Below are 18,319 nucleotides of genomic sequence, written 5' to 3'. Positions count from 1 at the left end.
TCCTACAGTTCAATCTGTATATTGCATCAGAAAGTGTATCCTAGTGCAGTAGGAATGATTTGATATGTTATGGTATATTTGAAAACACTAACATAATATCTATTTCTTACGCTACGGTAGAGTCCAATATTGCTTCAAATAGATGTACTCTGATTCATACCAGCTGAGAATCTGGCACTTTGTTTCTAAGCATTTACACAATCAGAATCAAATTGCTAGCTTATTAGAAAGAGTGCTCCTAACAGATAATATTAAAGATAGATAGACAGACATATAGGCTAAACTCCACACAACTGCAAGTCGGGGCAGGCTTAGCAAGATGAGTATATGACACTAGTAGTTATTGTACTTTGTATTATTTATAATACTTTGCCACAGTAGAAACCGCATTGGCTACACTCTAAAAAGAAATTTTAGAAGCTATAGGAGATGTTGAAATCTACTTTCACACATGGTTGTCAGCTTCAATAGTTAACATTTACTTATACGTTATGACACAGGGAAACACAAGACAGAAGGGAGTTCTGTCTAATTATTATTTACCTTCTATGGTGGCCAAGTAATAATTCTTGAGGGGCAAATACCTCACATGCCCAGAGGGTTAGTTACCAATACAATGGATAACTCTGACTTGCAAAACAGAGCAGGGGAAATACTTGAATAAATGAGTAATTTGCAACTGGGACTGGAGTCAAATTTATTTTGAAAGCGTCTTTCAGTTTTTTTATTCTTGTTTTATTGTTTCTTCTATTCCACCGTACAGTCACTTGGGGGTGCGGAGAGGAGGGTATATTAGTAAGTTTGAGGGTGGATCAAAGGCAGAGAAGAAATTTTGGCATTCTCTGTGCACACAAAAGCAATTGTTTTGATTTATACATATTTAACAATAGCTAATATAAACTCTAGGAGCCAGATTCTTGTTGCTTACATCTGTGCCAAAGGGGTGTAAAATGCTACTATTTCAATTTGGGTGTAAATGACCACACAATTTACAAAGCAGGGGACAGTCACGTCCTAAGACTTTATTAATAATCCTGTAGTCTTATTTATATAAACTTTAAGCAATGATATTTGATTTAGAGCTAGAACTGGGTGAAATTTTTTGGTGAATAGTCAATTTGGGATCTTTCAGGTTCAGTTCAAATTTAGCCAAATTTTCCCTTGCTCAGCTCTATTTTGAACAGCGATGACAGTAGCCAGAGTAGTGGTCTAGGTCTGCCAAATTGTAATGTAAGGTGCAGTGTTGACAAGTATTGTGACTTTATAGTGAGTCTTGTGATATTTTACTTAAAGCCCCAGCTCCTGGAGACAAGTGAGTTTCAGTCTTTTTTTTTTTTATAAGTAAGATTCTAGCCCTCTTTATTGTGAGGAGAAAAGATTGAGAATGTGACCTGAGTGGACATGGAAGGTTCAGAGACAAGAAGGGAAAGAAAAAGAACCAGAAATGCATTATTTGAAAAGAAAAAAAATCTGATGATTTCAAGTCAACCGTAGGATTTCTTGGGGCCTCATTCATGATTTAAAAATTCCACAAATTTTCTTGTGTGTTTAGAATATTAAAATATGACTTATAAAACACAGTTTGTTCAGAGTACATTATGGAATTGGTTAAATTAGGAGCTTGTGAGATTTTAATACTAAATTTCTCCAGATAAACAGATATACTCTGTTAGGGTGACCAGATGTCCCAATTTTATAGGGAGAGTCCCAATATTCAGGACTGTGTTTTTTATAGGAATCAATTACCCCCCACTTCCTGTCCCTATTTTTCACCCTTGCTATCTGGTCACCCTAAACTCTGTGCGTTGAATAGCTCACATAGTGGAAATTAGAAGTTTATTTAACATTACTTACTTTCTGACTGCCATGCTGAAAATGGCCCAGTCAACCACTAATTCCCAAATCCCTCCTGAACAGCTATTAAATCGAGACATAAATGCTTAAACTTGAATTATTGGAAGAAAAATACAGAAGCTATTTAAGAATTAAGGATAAAATAATAATTCTGATTACAAATATAGTAGTTTTGTCTTTCTGTGGAATTAAAATTATTTCAGAATAAAATTATAACGTTATGAAAATGTAATAATTACTAGTTTTAAAATAATGAATAAAAACTAAAAAGTATAACATCAAACTACAATAATTATTTTTACTCACAAAAATTATTACAGGGAAAATATCCCATGGAGTTACAACTGATGGCACTGTAAGTACGACTATTGCTACATCGAATGAGAAAATAGATGAAACATCCTCTGGGAAATCTACTGTCAATTATAAAGAGAAGTCAGCTCTTTCAGTGAGCACTGTTATTCTGGACAGCAGCACAATGGCACCAACTGCAACATCCCATTTGACCACAAATATTCCTCTGCAGACAAAGGTTTCTCTCATCACTGGCAGTAGTAATACCGTTCCAAAGACAGTACCCATGGGCAGCACAAGAAGCGATACAACTGATACAGAATCCAACAGCCCACCTGCCCTCACAAACAAAGTCTCCTCTACTGCTTCTGCAGCTGCTGAGTTGGGTGATAAAAGTACAACTTTTGTAGGAACCAATCCAGTGACTCACCTAAGCACTACAGCAGAGACCCCAGCAGAAATATCTTCCAACAGTCCAGCCACAACTGGATTCTCCACAGAAACAACTCTGCCTTTGTCAACAAGAAGCACAAGGGATGGCCCAGCAACTTTAAACCCCTTAGAAACAGAATCCAGCACCTCTTCTTCCTCCTCACCTGTATCAAAGAGTGATTCCCAGGCAAGCGAGCAAACTGCTTCTAATGCTGTCAGTGGGCACGGCTCTACTGTCACAAGGAATGGACGCACTGAAGAAACATCTTCTACACCTTCTGCGACTGTCACGGAATCCAGCTTGGGCATTACATCCACCAAAGGTGCATTGTCACCAGTTACCTCTGAACTCAATACACAGGAGGACATAACATCTTCCTCTAATAAACCAACTCTGAACGATGTAACAGCAAGAGACCGGAGCCATTCCTCACTGCATTCCACTGCTGCAGAGACACCCAGCACAGATAGAGAGACGTCAGCTCTTTCAGTGAGCACTGGTATTCTGGACAGCAGTACAGTGGCACCAACTGCAACATCCCATTTCACCACAAATAATTCTCCGCAGACAGAGGTTTCTCTAATCACTGGCAGTAGTAATACCGTTCCAAAGACAGTACCCATGGGCAGCACAAGAAGCGATACAACTGATACAGAATCCAACAGCCCACCTGCCCTCACAAACAAAGTCTCCTCTACGGCTTCTGCAGCTGCTGAGTTGGGTGATAAAAGTACAACTTTTGTAGGAACCAATCCAGTGACTCACCTAAGCACTACAGGAGAGACCCCAGCAGAAATATCTTCCAACAGTCCAGCCACAACTGGATTCTCCACAGAAACAACTCTGCCTTTGTCAACAAGAAGCACAAGGGATGGCCCAGCAACTTTAAACCCCTTGGAAACAGAATCCAGCACCTCTTCTTCCTCCTCACCTGTATCAAAGAGTGATTCTCAGGCAAGCGAGCAAACTGCTTCTAATGCTGTCAGTGGGCACAGCTCTACTGTCACAAGGAATGGACGCACTGAAGAAACATCTTCTACACCTTCTGCGACTGTCACGGAATCCAGCTCGGGCATTACATCCACCAAAGGTGCATTGTCACCAGTTACCTCTGAACTCAATACACAGGAGGACATAACAACTTCCTCTAACAAAGAACTCTGAACGATGTAACAGCAACAGACCGGAGTCATTCCTCACTGCATTCAACTGCTGCAGAGACACCCAGCACAGATAGAGAGACGTCAGCTCTTCCAGTGAGCACTGTATTCTGGACAGCAGTACAGTGGCACCAACTGCAACATCCCATTTGACCACAAATATCCTCCGCAGACAAGAGGTTCTCTAATCACTGGCAGTAGTAATACCGTTCCAAAGACAGTACCCATGGGCAGCACAAGAAGCGATACAACTGATACAGAATCCAACAGCCCACCTGCCCTCACAAACAAAGTCTCCTCTACTGCTTCTGCAGCTGCTGAGTTGGGTGATAAAAGTACAACTTTTGTAGGAACCAATCCAGTGACTCACCTAAGCACTACAGGAGAGACCCCAGCAGAAATATCTTCCAACAGTCCAGCCACAACTGGATTCTCCACAGAAACAACTCTGCCTTTGTCAACAAGAAGCACAAGGGATGGCCCAGCAACTTTAAACCCCTTAGAAACAGAATCCAGCACCTCTTCTTCCTCCTCACCTGTATCAAAGAGTGATTCTCAGGCAAGCGAGCAAACTGCTTCTAATGCTGTCAGTGGGCACAGCTCTACTGTCACAAGGAATGGACGCACTGAAGAAACATCTTCTACACCTTCTGCGACTGTCACGGAATCCAGCTCGGGCATTACATCCACCAAAGGTGCATTGTCACCAGTTACCTCTGAACTCAATACACAGGAGGACATAACAACTTCCTCTAACGAAAGAACTCTGAACGATGTAACAGCAAGAGACCGGAGCCATTCCTCACTGCATTCCACTGCTGCAGAGACACCCAGCACAGATAGAGAGACGTCAGCTCTTTCAGTGAGCACTGTAATTCTGGACAGCAGCACAATGGCACCAACTGCAACATCCCGTTTGACCACAAATATTCCTCGGCAGACAAAGGATTCTCTCATCACTGGCAGTAGTAATACTGTTCCAAAGACAGTACCCATGGGCAGCACAAGAAGCGATACAACTGATACAGAATCCAACAGCCCACCTGCCCTCACAAACAAAGACTCCTCTACTGCTTCTGCAGCTGCTGAGTTGGGTGATAAAAGTACAACTTTTGTAGGAACCAATCCAGTGACTCACCTAAGCACTACAGGAGAGACCCCAGCAGAAATATCTTCCAACAGTCCAGCCACAACTGGATTCTCCACAGAAACAACTCTGCCTTTGTCAACAAGAAGCACAAGGGATGGCCCAGCAACTTTAAACCCCTTAGAAACAGAATCCAGCACCTCTTCTTCCTCCTCACCTGTATCAAAGAGTGATTCTCAGGCAAGCGAGCAAACTGCTTCTAATGCTGTCAGTGGGCACGGCTCTACTGTCACAAGGAATGGACGCACTGAAGAAACATCTTCTACACCTTCTGCGACTGTCACGGAATCCAGCTTGGGCATTACATCCACCAAAGGTGCATTGTCACCAGTTACCTCTGAACTCAATACACAGGAGGACATAACAACTTCCTCTAACGAAAGAACTCTGAACGATGTAACAGCAAGAGACCGGAGCCATTCCTCACTGCATTCTTCTGCTGCAGAGACACCCAGCACAGATAGAGAGACGTCAGCTCTTCCAGTGAGCACTGGTATTCTGGACAGCAGTACAGTGGCACCAACTGCAACATCCCATTTCACCACTAATAATTCTCCGCAGACAGAGGTTTCTCTAATCACTGGCAGTAGTAATACCGTTCCAAAGACAGTACCCATGGGCAGCACAAGAAGCGATACAACTGATACAGAATCCAACAGCCCACCTGCCCTCACAAACAAAGTCTCCTCTACTGCTTCTGCAGCTGCTGAGTTGGGTGATAAAAGTACAACTTTTGTAGGAACCAATCCAGTGACTCACCTAAGCACTACAGCAGAGACCCCAGCAGAAATATCTTCCAACAGTCCAGCCACAACTGGATTCTCCACAGAAACAACTCTGCCTTTGTCAACAAGAAGCACAAGGGATGGCCCAGCAACTTTAAACCCCTTAGAAACAGAATCCAGCACCTCTTCTTCCTCCTCACCTGTATCAAAGAGTGATTCTCAGGCAAGCGAGCAAACTGCTTCTAATGCTGTCAGTGGGCACAGCTCTACTGTCACAAGGAATGGACGCACTGAAGAAACATCTTCTACACCTTCTGCGACTGTCACGGAATCCAGCTCGAGCATTACGTCCACCAAAGGTGCATTGTCACCAGTTATCTCTGAACCGAATATACAGGAGGACATAACATCTTCCTCTAACCAACGAACTCTGAACGATGTAACAATAAGAGACCGGAGCCATTCCTCACTGCATTCCACTGCTGCAGAGGGACCCAGCACAGATAGAGAGACGTCAGCTCTTCCAGTGAGCACTGTTATTCTGGACAGCAGTACAGTGGCACCAACTGCAACATCCCATTTCACCACAAAAAATCCTCCGCAGACAGAGGTTTCTCTAATCACTGGCAGTAGTAATACCATTTCAAAGACAGTACCCATGGGCAGCACAAGAAGCGATACAACTGATACAGAATCCAACAGCCCACCTGCCCTCACAAACAAAGTCTCCTCTACTGCTTCTGCAGCTGCTGAGTTGGGTGATAAAAGTACAACTTTTGTAGGAACCAATCCAGTGACTCACCTAAGCACTACAGGAGAGACCCCAGCAGAAATATCTTCCAACAGTCCAGCCACAACTGGATTCTCCACAGAAACAACTCTGCCTTTGTCAACAAGAAGCACAAGGGATGGCCAAGCAACTTTAAACCCCTTGGAAACAGAATCCAGCACCTCTTCTTCCTCCTCACCTGTATCAAAGAGTTATTCCCAGGCAAGCGAGCAAACTGCTTCTAATGCTGTCAGTGGGCACGGCTCTACTGTCACAAGGAATGGACGCACTGAAGAAACATCTTCTACACCTTCTGCGACTGTCACGGAATCCAGCTTGGGCATTACATCCACCAAAGGTGCATTGTCACCAGTTACCTCTGAACTCAATACACAGGAGGACATAACAACTTCCTCTAACCAAAGAACTCTGAACGATGTAACAGCAAGAGACCGGAGCCATTCCTCACTGCATTCCACTGCTGCAGAGATACCCAGCACAGATAGAGAGACGTCAGCTCTTCCAGTGAGCACTGTTATTCTGGACAGCAGTACAGTGGCACCAACTGCAACATCCCATTTCACTACATATAATCCTCCGCCGACTGAGGTTTCTCATATAACTGGCAGTGATAATACCGTTCCAAAGACAGTACCCATGGGCAGCACAAGAAGCGATAGAACTGATACAGAATCCAACAGCCCACCTGCCCTCACAAACAAAGTCTCCTCTACTGCTTCTGCAGCTGCTGAGTTGGGTGATAAAAGTACAACTTTTGTAGGAACCAATCCAGTGACTCACCTAAGCACTAGAGCAGAGACCCCAGCAGAAATATCTTCCAACAGTCCAGCCACAACTGGATTCTCCACAGAAACAACTCTGCCTTTGTCAACAAGAAGCACAAGGGATGGCCCAGCAACTTTAAACCCCTTAGAAACAGAATCCAGCACCTCTTCTTCCTCCTCACCTGTATCAATGAGTGATTCCCAGGCAAGCGAGCAAACTGCTTCTAATCCTGTCAGTGGGCACAGCTCTCCTGTCACAAGGAATGGGCGCACTGAAGAAACATCTTCTACACCTTCTGCGACTGTCACAGAATCGAGCCTGTGCAATATGTCCACGAAAGGTGCATTGTCACCAGTTACCTCTGAACTCAATACACAGGAGGACATAACATCTTCCTCTAACAAACGAACTCTGAACGATGTAACAGCAAGAGACCGGAGCCATTCCTCACTGCATTCCACTGCTGCAGAGACACCCAGCACAGATAGAGAGACGTCAGCTCTCTCAGTGAGCACTATAATTCTGGACAGCAGTACAGTGGCACCAACTGCAACATCCCATTTCACCACAAAAAAATCCTCCACAGACAGAGGTTTCTCTAATCACTGGCAGTAGTAATACCATTTCAAAGACAGTACCCATGGGCAGCACAAGAAGCGATACAACTGATACAGAATCCAACAGCCCACCTGCCCTCACAAACAAAGTCTCCTCTACTGCTTCTGCAGCTGCTGAGTTGGGTGATAAAACTACAACTTTTGTAGGAACCAATACAGTGACTCACCTAAGCACTACAGGAGAGACCCCAGCAGAAATATCTTCCAACAGTCCAGCCACAACTGGATTCTCCACAGTAACAACTCTGCCTTTGTCAACAAGAAGCACAAGGGATGGCCCAGCAACTTTAAACCCCTTAGAAACAGAATCCAGCACCTCTTCTTCCTCCTCACCTGTATCAAAGAGTGATTCTCAGGCAAGCGAGCAAACTGCTTCTAATGCTGTCAGTGGGCACAGATCTACTGTCCCAAGGAATGGACGCACTGAAGAAACATCTTCTACACCTTCTGCGACTGTCACGGAATCCAGCTTGGGCATTACATCCACCAAAGGTGCATTGTCACCAGTTACCTCTGAAGTGAGTACACAGGGGGACATAACAACTTCCTCTAACAAACCAACTTCGAACGATGTAACAGCAAGAGACCGGAGCCATTCCTCACTGCATTCCACTGCTGCAGAGACACCCAGCACAGATAGAGAGACATCAGTTCTTCCAGTGAGCATTGTAGTTCTGGACAGCAGTACAGTGGCACCAACTGCCACATCCCTTTTGACCACAAATATTCCTCCGCAGACAGAGGTTTCTCTAATCACTGGCAGTAGTAATACCGTTCCAAAGACAGTACCCATGGGCAGCACAAGAAGCGATACAACTGATACAGAATCCAACAGCCCACCTGCCCTCACAAACAAAGTCTCCTCTACGGCTTCTGCAGCTGCTGAGTTGGGTGATAAAAGTACAACTTTTGTAGGAACCAATCCAGTGACTCACCTAAGCACTACAGGAGAGACCCCAGCAGAAATATCTTCCAACAGTCCAGCCACAACTGGATTCTCCACAGAAACAACTCTGCCTTTGTCAACAAGAAGCACAAGGGATGGCCCAGCAACTTTAAACCCCTTGGAAACAGAATCCAGCACCTCTTCTTCCTCCTCACCTGTATCAAAGAGTGATTCCCAGGCAAGCGAGCAAACTGCTTCTAATGCTGTCAGTGGGCACGGCTCTACTGTCACAAGGAATGGACGCACTGAAGAAACATCTTCTACACCTTCTGCGACTGTCACGGAATCCAGCTTGGGCATTACATCCACCAAAGGTGCATTGTCACCAGTTACCTCTGAACTCAATACACAGGAGGACATAACAACTTCCTCTAACCAAGGGACTCTGAACGATGTAACAGCTAGAGACCGGAGCCATTCCTCACTGCATTCCACTGCTGCAGAGATACCAAGCACAGATAGAGAGACGTCAGCTCTTCCAGTGAGCACTGTTATTCTGGACAGCAGTATAGTGGCACCAACTGCAACATCCCGTTTGACCACAAATATTCCTCCGCAGACAAAGGATTCTCTCATCACTGGCAGCAGTAATACCGTTCCAAAGACAGTACCCATGGGCAGCACAAGAAGCGATACAACTGATACAGAATCCAACAGCCCACCTGCCCTCACAAACAAAGTCTCCTCTACTGCTTCTGCAGCTGCTGAGTTGGGTGATAAAAGTACAACTTTTGTAGGAACCAATCCAGTGACTCACCTAAGCACTACAGGAGAGACCCCAGCAGAAATATCTTCCAACAGTCCAGCCACAACTGGATTCTCCACAGAAACAACTCTGCCTTTGTCAACAAGAAGCACAAGGGATGGCCCAGCAACTTTAAACCCCTTGGAAACAGAATCCAGCACCTCTTCTTCCTCCTCACCTGTATCAAAGAGTGATTCCCAGGCAAGCGAGCAAACTGCTTCTAATGCTGTCAGTGGGCACGGCTCTACTGTCACAAGGAATGGACGCACTGAAGAAACATCTTCTACACCTTCTGCGACTGTCACGGAATCCAGCTTGGGCATTACATCCACCAAAGGTGCATTGTCACCAGTTACCTCTGAACTCAATACACAGGAGGACATAACAACTTCCTCTAACGAAAGAACTCTGAACGATGTAACAGCAGGAGACCGGAGCCATTCCTCACTGCATTCCACTGCTGCAGAGACACCCAGCACAGATAGAGAGACGTCAGCTCTTTCAGTGAGCACTGTAATTCTGGACAGCAGCACAGTGGCACCAACTGCAACATCCCGTTTGACCACAAATATTCCTCCGCAGACAGAGTTTTCTCTAATCACTGGCAGTAGTAATACCGTTCCAAAGACAGTACCCATGGGCAGCACAAGAAGCGATACAACTGATACAGAATCCAACAGCCCACCTGCCCTCACAAACAAAGTCTCCTCTACTGCTTCTGCAGCTGCTGAGTTGGGTGATAAAAGTACAACTTTTGTAGGAACCAATCCAGTGACTCACCTAAGCACTACAGCAGAGACCCCAGCAGAAATATCTTCCAACAGTCCAGCCACAACTGGATTCTCCACAGAAACAACTCTGCCTTTGTCAACAAGAAGCACAAGGGATGGCCCAGCAACTTTAAACCCCTTAGAAACAGAATCCAGCACCTCTTCTTCCTCCTCACCTGTATCAAAGAGTGATTCTCAGGCAAGCGAGCAAACTGCTTCTAATGCTGTCAGTGGGCACAGCTCTACTGTCACAAGGAATGGACGCACTGAAGAAACATCTTCTACACCTTCTGCGACTGTCACGGAATCCAGCTTGGGCATTACATCCACCAAAGGTGCATTGTCACCAGTTACCTCTGAACTCAATACACAGGAGGACATAACAACTTCCTCTAACCAAAGAACTCTGAACGATGTAACAGCAAGAGACCGGAGCCATTCCTCACTGCATTCCACTGCTGCAGAGATACCAAGCACAGATAGAGAGACGTCAGCTCTTTCAGTGAGCACTGGTATTCTGGACAGCAGTACAGTGGCACCAACTGCAACATCCCATTTCACCACAAATAATCCTCCGCAGACAGAGGTTTCTCTAATCACTGGCAGTAGTAATACCGTTCCAAAGACAGTACCCATGGGCAGCACAAGAAGCGATACAACTGATACAGAATCCAACAGCCCACCTGCCCTCACAAACAAAGTCTCCTCTACGGCTTCTGCAGCTGCTGAGTTGGGTGATAAAAGTACAACTTTTGTAGGAACCAATCCAGTGACTCACCTAAGCACTACAGGAGAGACCCCAGCAGAAATATCTTCCAACAGTCCAGCCACAACTGGATTCTCCACAGAAACAACTCTGCCTTTGTCAACAAGAAGCACAAGGGATGGCCCAGCAACTTTAAACCCCTTAGAAACAGAATCCAGCACCTCTTCTTCCTCCTCACCTGTATCAAAGAGTGATTCTCAGGCAAGCGAGCAAACTGCTTCTAATGCTGTCAGTGGGCACGGCTCTACTGTCACAAGGAATGGACGCACTGAAGAAACATCTTCTACACCTTCTGCGACTGTCACGGAATCCAGCTCGGGCATTACATCCACCAAAGGTGCATTGTCACCAGTTACCTCTGAACTCAATACACAGGAGGACATAACAACTTCCTCTAACCAAAGAACTCTGAACGATGTAACAGCTAGAGACCGGAGCCATTCCTCACTGCATTCCACTGCTGCAGAGATCCTAAGCACAGATAGAGAGACATCAGTTCTTCCAGTGAGCATTGTAGTTCTGGACAGCAGTACAGTGGCACCAACTGACACATCCCTTTTGACCACAAATATTCCTCCGCAGACAGAGGTTTCTCTAATCACTGGCAGTAGTAATACCGTTCCAAAGACAGTACCCATGGGCAGCACAAGAAGCGATACAACTGATACAGAATCCAACAGCCCACCTGCCCTCACAAACAAAGTCTCCTCTACTGCTTCTGCAGCTGCTGAGTTGGGTGATAAAAGTACAACTTTTGTAGGAACCAATCCAGTGACTCACCTAAGCACTACAGCAGAGACCCCAGCAGAAATATCTTCCAACAGTCCAGCCACAACTGGATTCTCCACAGAAACAACTCTGCCTTTGTCAACAAGAAGCACAAGGGATGGCCCAGCAACTTTAAACCCCTTAGAAACAGAATCCAGCACCTCTTCTTCCTCCTCACCTGTATCAAAGAGTGATTCTCAGGCAAGCGAGCAAACTGCTTCTAATGCTGTCAGTGGGCACAGCTCTACTGTCACAAGGAATGGACGCACTGAAGAAACATCTTCTACACCTTCTGCGACTGTCACCAGATCTAGCTTGGGCATTACATCCACCAAAGGTGCATTGTCACCAGTTACCTCTGAATCGAATACAGAGGAGAACATAACAACTTCCTTTAAGCAAAGAACTGTGAATGATGTAACAGCAAGAGACCGGAGCCATTCCTCACTGCATTCAACTGCTGCAGAGACACCCAGGAGAGATACAGAGATGTCAGCTCTTCCAGAGAGTACTGTTACTCTGGAGAGCAACACAGTGGCACAAAGTACAAAATCCCGTTTGACCACAAATATTCCTCCGCAGACAGAGGTTTCTCATATCACTGGCAGTAGTAATACCGTTCCAAAGACAGTACCCATGGGCAGCACAAGAAGCGATACAACTGATACAGAATCCAACAGCCCACCTGCCCTCACAAACAAAGTCTCCTCTACTGCTTCTGCAGCTGCTGAGTTGGGTGATAAAAGTACAACTTTTGTAGGAACCAATCCAGTGACTCACCTAAGCACTACAGGAGAGACCCCAGCAGAAATATCTTCCAACAGTCCAGCCACAACTGGATTCTCCACAGAAACAACTCTGCCTTTGTCAACAAGAAGCACAAGGGATGGCCCAGCAACTTTAAACCCCTTGGAAACAGAATCCAGCACCTCTTCTTCCTCCTCACCTGTATCAAAGAGTGATTCTCAGGCAAGCGAGCAAACTGCTTCTAATGCTGTCAGTGGGCACGGCTCTACTGTCACAAGGAATGGACGCACTGAAGAAACATCTTCTACACCTTCTGCGACTGTCACGGAATCCAGCTCGGGCATTACATCCACCAAAGGTGCATTGTCACCAGTTACCTCTGAACTCAATACACAGGAGGACATAACAACTTCCTCTAACCAAAGAACTCTGAACGATGTAACAGCAGGAGACCGGAGCCATTCCTCACTGCATTCCACTGCTGCAGAGACACCCAGCACAGATAGAGAGACGTCAGCTCTTCCAGTGAGCACTGTAATTCTGGACAGCAGCACAATGGCACCAACTGCAACATCCCATTTCACCACAAATATTCCTCCGCAGACAGAGGTTTCTCTAATCACTGGCAGTAGTAATACCGTTCCAAAGACAGTACCCATGGGCAGCACAAGAAGCGATACAACTGATACAGAATCCAACAGCCCACCTGCCCTCACAAACAAAGTCTCCTCTACGGCTTCTGCAGCTGCTGAGGTGGGTGATAAAAGTACAACTTTTGTAGGAACCAATCCAGTGACTCACCTAAGCACTACAGGAGAGACCCCAGCAGAAATATCTTCCAACAGTCCAGCCACAACTGGATTCTCCACAGAAACAACTCTGCCTTTGTCAACAAGAAGCACAAGGGATGGCCCAGCAACTTTAAACCCCTTGGAAACAGAATCCAGCACCTCTTCTTCCTCCTCACCTGTATCAAAGAGTGATTCCCAGGCAAGCGAGCAAACTGCTTCTAATGCTGTCAGTGGGCACGGCTCTACTGTCACAAGGAATGGACGCACTGAAGAAACATCTTCTACACCTTCTGCGACTGTCACGGAATCCAGCTTGGGCATTACATCCACCAAAGGTGCATTGTCACCAGTTACCTCTGAAGTGAGTACACAGGGGGACATAACAACTTCCTCTAACCAAAGAACTCTGAATGATATAACAGCTAGAGACCGGAGCCATTCCTCACTGCATTCCACTGCTGCAGAGACACCCAGCACAGATAGAGAGACGTCAGCTCTTCCAGTGAGCATTGTAGTTCTGGACAGCAGTACAGTGGCACCAACTGACACATCCCTTTTGACCACAAATATTCCTCCGCAGACAGAGGTTTCTCTAATCACTGGCAGTAGTAATACCGTTCCAAAGACAGTACCCATGGGCAGCACAAGAAGCGATACAACTGATACAGAATCCAACAGCCCACCTGCCCTCACAAACAAAGTCTCCTCTACTGCTTCTGCAGCTGCTGAGTTGGGTGATAAAAGTACAACTTTTGTAGGAACCAATCCAGTGACTCACCTAAGCACTACAGCAGAGACCCCAGCAGAAATATCTTCCAACAGTCCAGCCACAACTGGATTCTCCACAGAAACAACTCTGCCTTTGTCAACAAGAAGCACAAGGGATGGCCCAGCAACTTTAAACCCCTTGGAAACAGAATCCAGCACCTCTTCTTCCTCCTCACCTGTATCAAAGAGTGATTCCCAGGCAAGCGAGCAAACTGCTTCTAATGCTGTCAGTGGGCACGGCTCTACTGTCACAAGGAATGGACGCACTGAAGAAATATCTTTTTCACCTTCTGCGACTGTCACGGAATCCAGCTCGGGCATTACATCCACCAAAGGTGCATTGTCACCAGTTACCTCTGAACTCAATACACAGGAGGACATAACAACTTCCTCTAACAAACGAACTCTGAACGATGTAACAGCAAGAGACCGGAGCCATTCCTCACTGCATTCCACTGCTGCAGAGACACCCAGCACAGATAGAGAGACGTCAGCTCTTTCAGTGAGCACTATAATTCTGGACAGCAGCACAATGGCACCAACTGCAACATCCCGTTTGACCACAAATATTCCTCCGCAGACAAAGGATTCTCTAATCACTGGCAGCAGTAATACCGTTCCAAAGACAGTACCCATGGGCAGCACAAGAAGCGATACAAGTGATACAGAATCCAACAGCCCACCTGCCCTCACAAACAAAGTCTCCTCTACTGCTTCTGCAGCTGCTGAGTTGGGTGATAAAAGTACAACTTTTGTAGGAACCAATCCAGTGACTCACCTAAGCACTACAGCAGAGACCCCAGCAGAAATATCTTCCAACAGTCCAGCCACAACTGGATTCTCCACAGAAACAACTCTGCCTTTGTCAACAAGAAGCACAAGGGATGGCCCAGCAACTTTAAACCCCTTAGAAACAGAATCCAGCACCTCTTCTTCCTCCTCACCTGTATCAAAGAGTGATTCTCAGGCAAGCGAGCAAACTGCTTCTAATGCTGTCAGTGGGCACAGCTCTACTGTCACAAGGAATGGACGCACTGAAGAAACATCTTCTACACCTTCTGCGACTGTCACGGAATCCAGCTTGGGCATTACATCCACCAAAGGTGCATTGTCACCAGTTACCTCTGAACTCAATACACAGGAGGACATAACAACTTCCTCTAACCAAAGAACTCTGAACGATGTAACAGCAGGAGACCGGAGCCATTCCTCACTGCATTCTTCTGCTGCAGAGATACCAAGCACAGATAGAGAGACGTCAGCTCTTCCAGTGAGCACTGTTATTCTGGACAGCAGTACAGTGGCACCAACTGCAACATCCCATTTGACCACAAATAATTCTCCGCAGACAAAGGATTCTCTCATCACTGGCAGTGGTAATACCGTTCCAAAGACAGTACCCATGGGCAGCACAAGAAGCGATACAACTGATACAGAATCCAACAGCCCACCTGCCCTCACAAACAAAGTCTCCTCTACTGCTTCTGCAGCTGCTGAGTTGGGTGATAAAAGTACAACTTTTGTAGGAACCAATCCAGTGACTCACCTAAGCACTACAGGAGAGACCCCAGCAGAAATATCTTCCAACAGTCCAGCCACAACTGGATTCTCCACAGAAACAACTCTGCCTTTGTCAACAAGAAGCACAAGGGATGGCCCAGCAACTTTAAACCCCTTAGAAACAGAATCCAGCACCTCTTCTTCCTCCTCACCTGTATCAAAGAGTGATTCTCAGGCAAGCGAGCAAACTGCTTCTAATGCTGTCAGTGGGCACAGCTCTACTGTCACAAGGAATGGACGCACTGAAGAAACATCTTCTACACCTTCTGCGACTGTCACGGAATCCAGCTTGGGCATTACATCCACCAAAGGTGCATTGTCACCAGTTACCTCTGAACTCAATACACAGGAGGACATAACAACTTCCTCTAACCAAAGAACTCTGAACGATGTAACAGCAAGAGACCGGAGCCATTCCTCACTGCATTCCACTGCTGCAGAGACACCCAGCACAGATAGAGAGACGTCAGCTCTTTCAGTGAGCACTGGTATTCTGGACAGCAGTACAGTGGCACCAACTGCAACATCCCATTTCACCACAAATAATCCTCCGCAGACAGAGGTTTCTCTAATCACTGGCAGTAGTAATACCGTTCCAAAGACAGTACCCATGGGCAGCACAAGAAGCGATACAACTGATACAGAATCCAACAGCCCACCTGCCCTCACAAACAAAGTCTCCTCTACGGCTTCTGCAGCTGCTGAGTTGGGTGATAAAAGTACAACTTTTGTAGGAACCAATCCAGTGACTCACCTAAGCACTACAGGAGAGACCCCAGCAGAAATATCTTCCAACAGTCCAGCCACAACTGGATTCTCCACAGAAACAACTCTGCCTTTGTCAACAAGAAGCACAAGGGATGGCCCAGCAACTTTAAACCCCTTAGAAACAGAATCCAGCACCTCTTCTTCCTCCTCACCTGTATCAAAGAGTGATTCTCAGGCAAGCGAGCAAACTGCTTCTAATGCTGTCAGTGGGCACGGCTCTACTGTCACAAGGAATGGACGCACTGAAGAAACATCTTCTACACCTTCTGCGACTGTCACGGAATCCAGCTTGGGCATTACATCCACCAAAGGTGCATTGTCACCAGTTACCTCTGAACTCAATACACAGGAGGACATAACATCTTCCTCTAACAAACCAACTCTGAACGATGTAACAGCAAGAGACCGGAGCCATTCGTCACTGCATTCCACTGCTGCAGAGACACCCAGCACAGATAGAGAGACGTCAGCTCTTTCAGTGAGCACTGGTATTCTGGACAGCAGTACAGTGGCACCAACTGCAACATCCCATTTCACCACAAATAATCCTCCGCAGACAGAGGTTTCTCTAATCACTGGCAGTAGTAATACCGTTCCAAAGACAGTACCCATGGGCAGCACAAGAAGCGATACAACTGATACAGAATCCAACAGCCCACCTGCCCTCACAAACAAAGTCTCCTCTACTGCTTCTGCAGCTGCTGAGTTGGGTGATAAAAGTACAACTTTTGTAGGAACCAATCCAGTGACTCACCTAAGCACTACAGCAGAGACCCCAGCAGAAATATCTTCCAACAGTCCAGCCACAACTGGATTCTCCACAGAAACAACTCTGCCTTTGTCAACAAGAAGCACAAGGGATGGCCCAGCAACTTTAAACCCCTTAGAAACAGAATCCAGCACCTCTTCTTCCTCCTCACCTGTATCAAAGAGTGATTCTCAGGCAAGCGAGCAAACTGCTTCTAATGCTGTCAGTGGGCACGGCTCTACTGTCACAAGGAATGGACGCACTGAAGAAACATCTTCTACACCTTCTGCGACTGTCACGGAATCCAGCTTGGGCATTACATCCACCAAAGGTGCATTGTCACCAGTTACCTCTGAACTCAATACACAGGAGGACATAACAACTTCCTCTAACCAAAGAACTCTGAACGATGTAACAGCAAGAGACCGGAGCCATTCCTCACTGCATTCCACTGCTGCAGAGACACCCAGCACAGATAGAGAGACGTCAGCTCTTCCAGTGAGCACTGTTATTCTGGACAGCAGTATAGTGGCACCAACTGCAACATCCCATTTGACCACAAATATTCCTCCGCAGACAAAGGATTCTCTCATCACTGGCAGCAGTAATACCGTTCCAAAGACAGTACCCATGGGCAGCACAAGAAGCGATACAACTGATACAGAATCCAACAGCCCACCTGCCCTCACAAACAAAGTCTCCTCTACTGCTTCTGCAGCTGCTGAGTTGGGTGATAAAAGTACAACTTTTGTAGGAACCAATCCAGTGACTCACCTAAGCACTACAGCAGAGACCCCAGCAGAAATATCTTCCAACAGTCCAGCCACAACTGGATTCTCCACAGAAACAACTCTGCCTTTGTCAACAAGAAGCACAAGGGATGGCCCAGCAACTTTAAACCCCTTAGAAACAGAATCCAGCACCTCTTCTTCCTCCTCACCTGTATCAAAGAGTGATTCTCAGGCAAGCGAGCAAACTGCTTCTAATGCTGTCAGTGGGCACAGCTCTACTGTCACAAGGAATGGACGCACTGATGAAACATCTTCTACACCTTCTGCGACTGTCACGGAATCCAGCTCGGGCATTACATCCACCAAAGGTGCATTGTCACCAGTTACCTCTGAACTCAATACACAGGAGGACATAACATCTTCCTC

General features: G+C 46.2%; 2 protein-coding genes across 2 annotated transcripts in view; both read left to right on the top strand.

Annotated features, from left to right (window-relative positions):
- The first annotated feature begins 3,967 nt into the window (after window positions 1-3,967).
- LOC115644275 (flocculation protein FLO11-like) lies at window positions 3,968-7,783 on the top strand. Its single transcript, XM_030548395.1, has one exon. It carries the CDS (start codon window positions 3,968-3,970, stop codon window positions 7,781-7,783), a length of 3,816 nt encoding a protein of 1,271 aa, XP_030404255.1.
- A 25-nt stretch (window positions 7,784-7,808) lies between these two features.
- LOC115644264 (mucin-17-like) overlaps window positions 7,809-18,319 on the top strand; it is a 29,289-nt gene continuing 18,778 nt past the window's right edge. Inside the window, exon 1 of the mRNA XM_030548385.1 lies at window positions 7,809-18,261. Within this exon, the coding sequence (XP_030404245.1) occupies window positions 7,809-18,261 (10,453 nt within the window). The remainder of the gene's footprint in view (window positions 18,262-18,319) is intronic.

Source organism: Gopherus evgoodei, chromosome 1, assembly GCF_007399415.2.
Source record: "Gopherus evgoodei ecotype Sinaloan lineage chromosome 1, rGopEvg1_v1.p, whole genome shotgun sequence".
In the NCBI taxonomy this organism is placed as follows: Eukaryota; Metazoa; Chordata; order Testudines; family Testudinidae; genus Gopherus; species Gopherus evgoodei.
The sequence above is the reverse complement of the archived record's forward strand: the minus strand, read 5'-3'. Positions and strand labels throughout refer to the sequence as shown.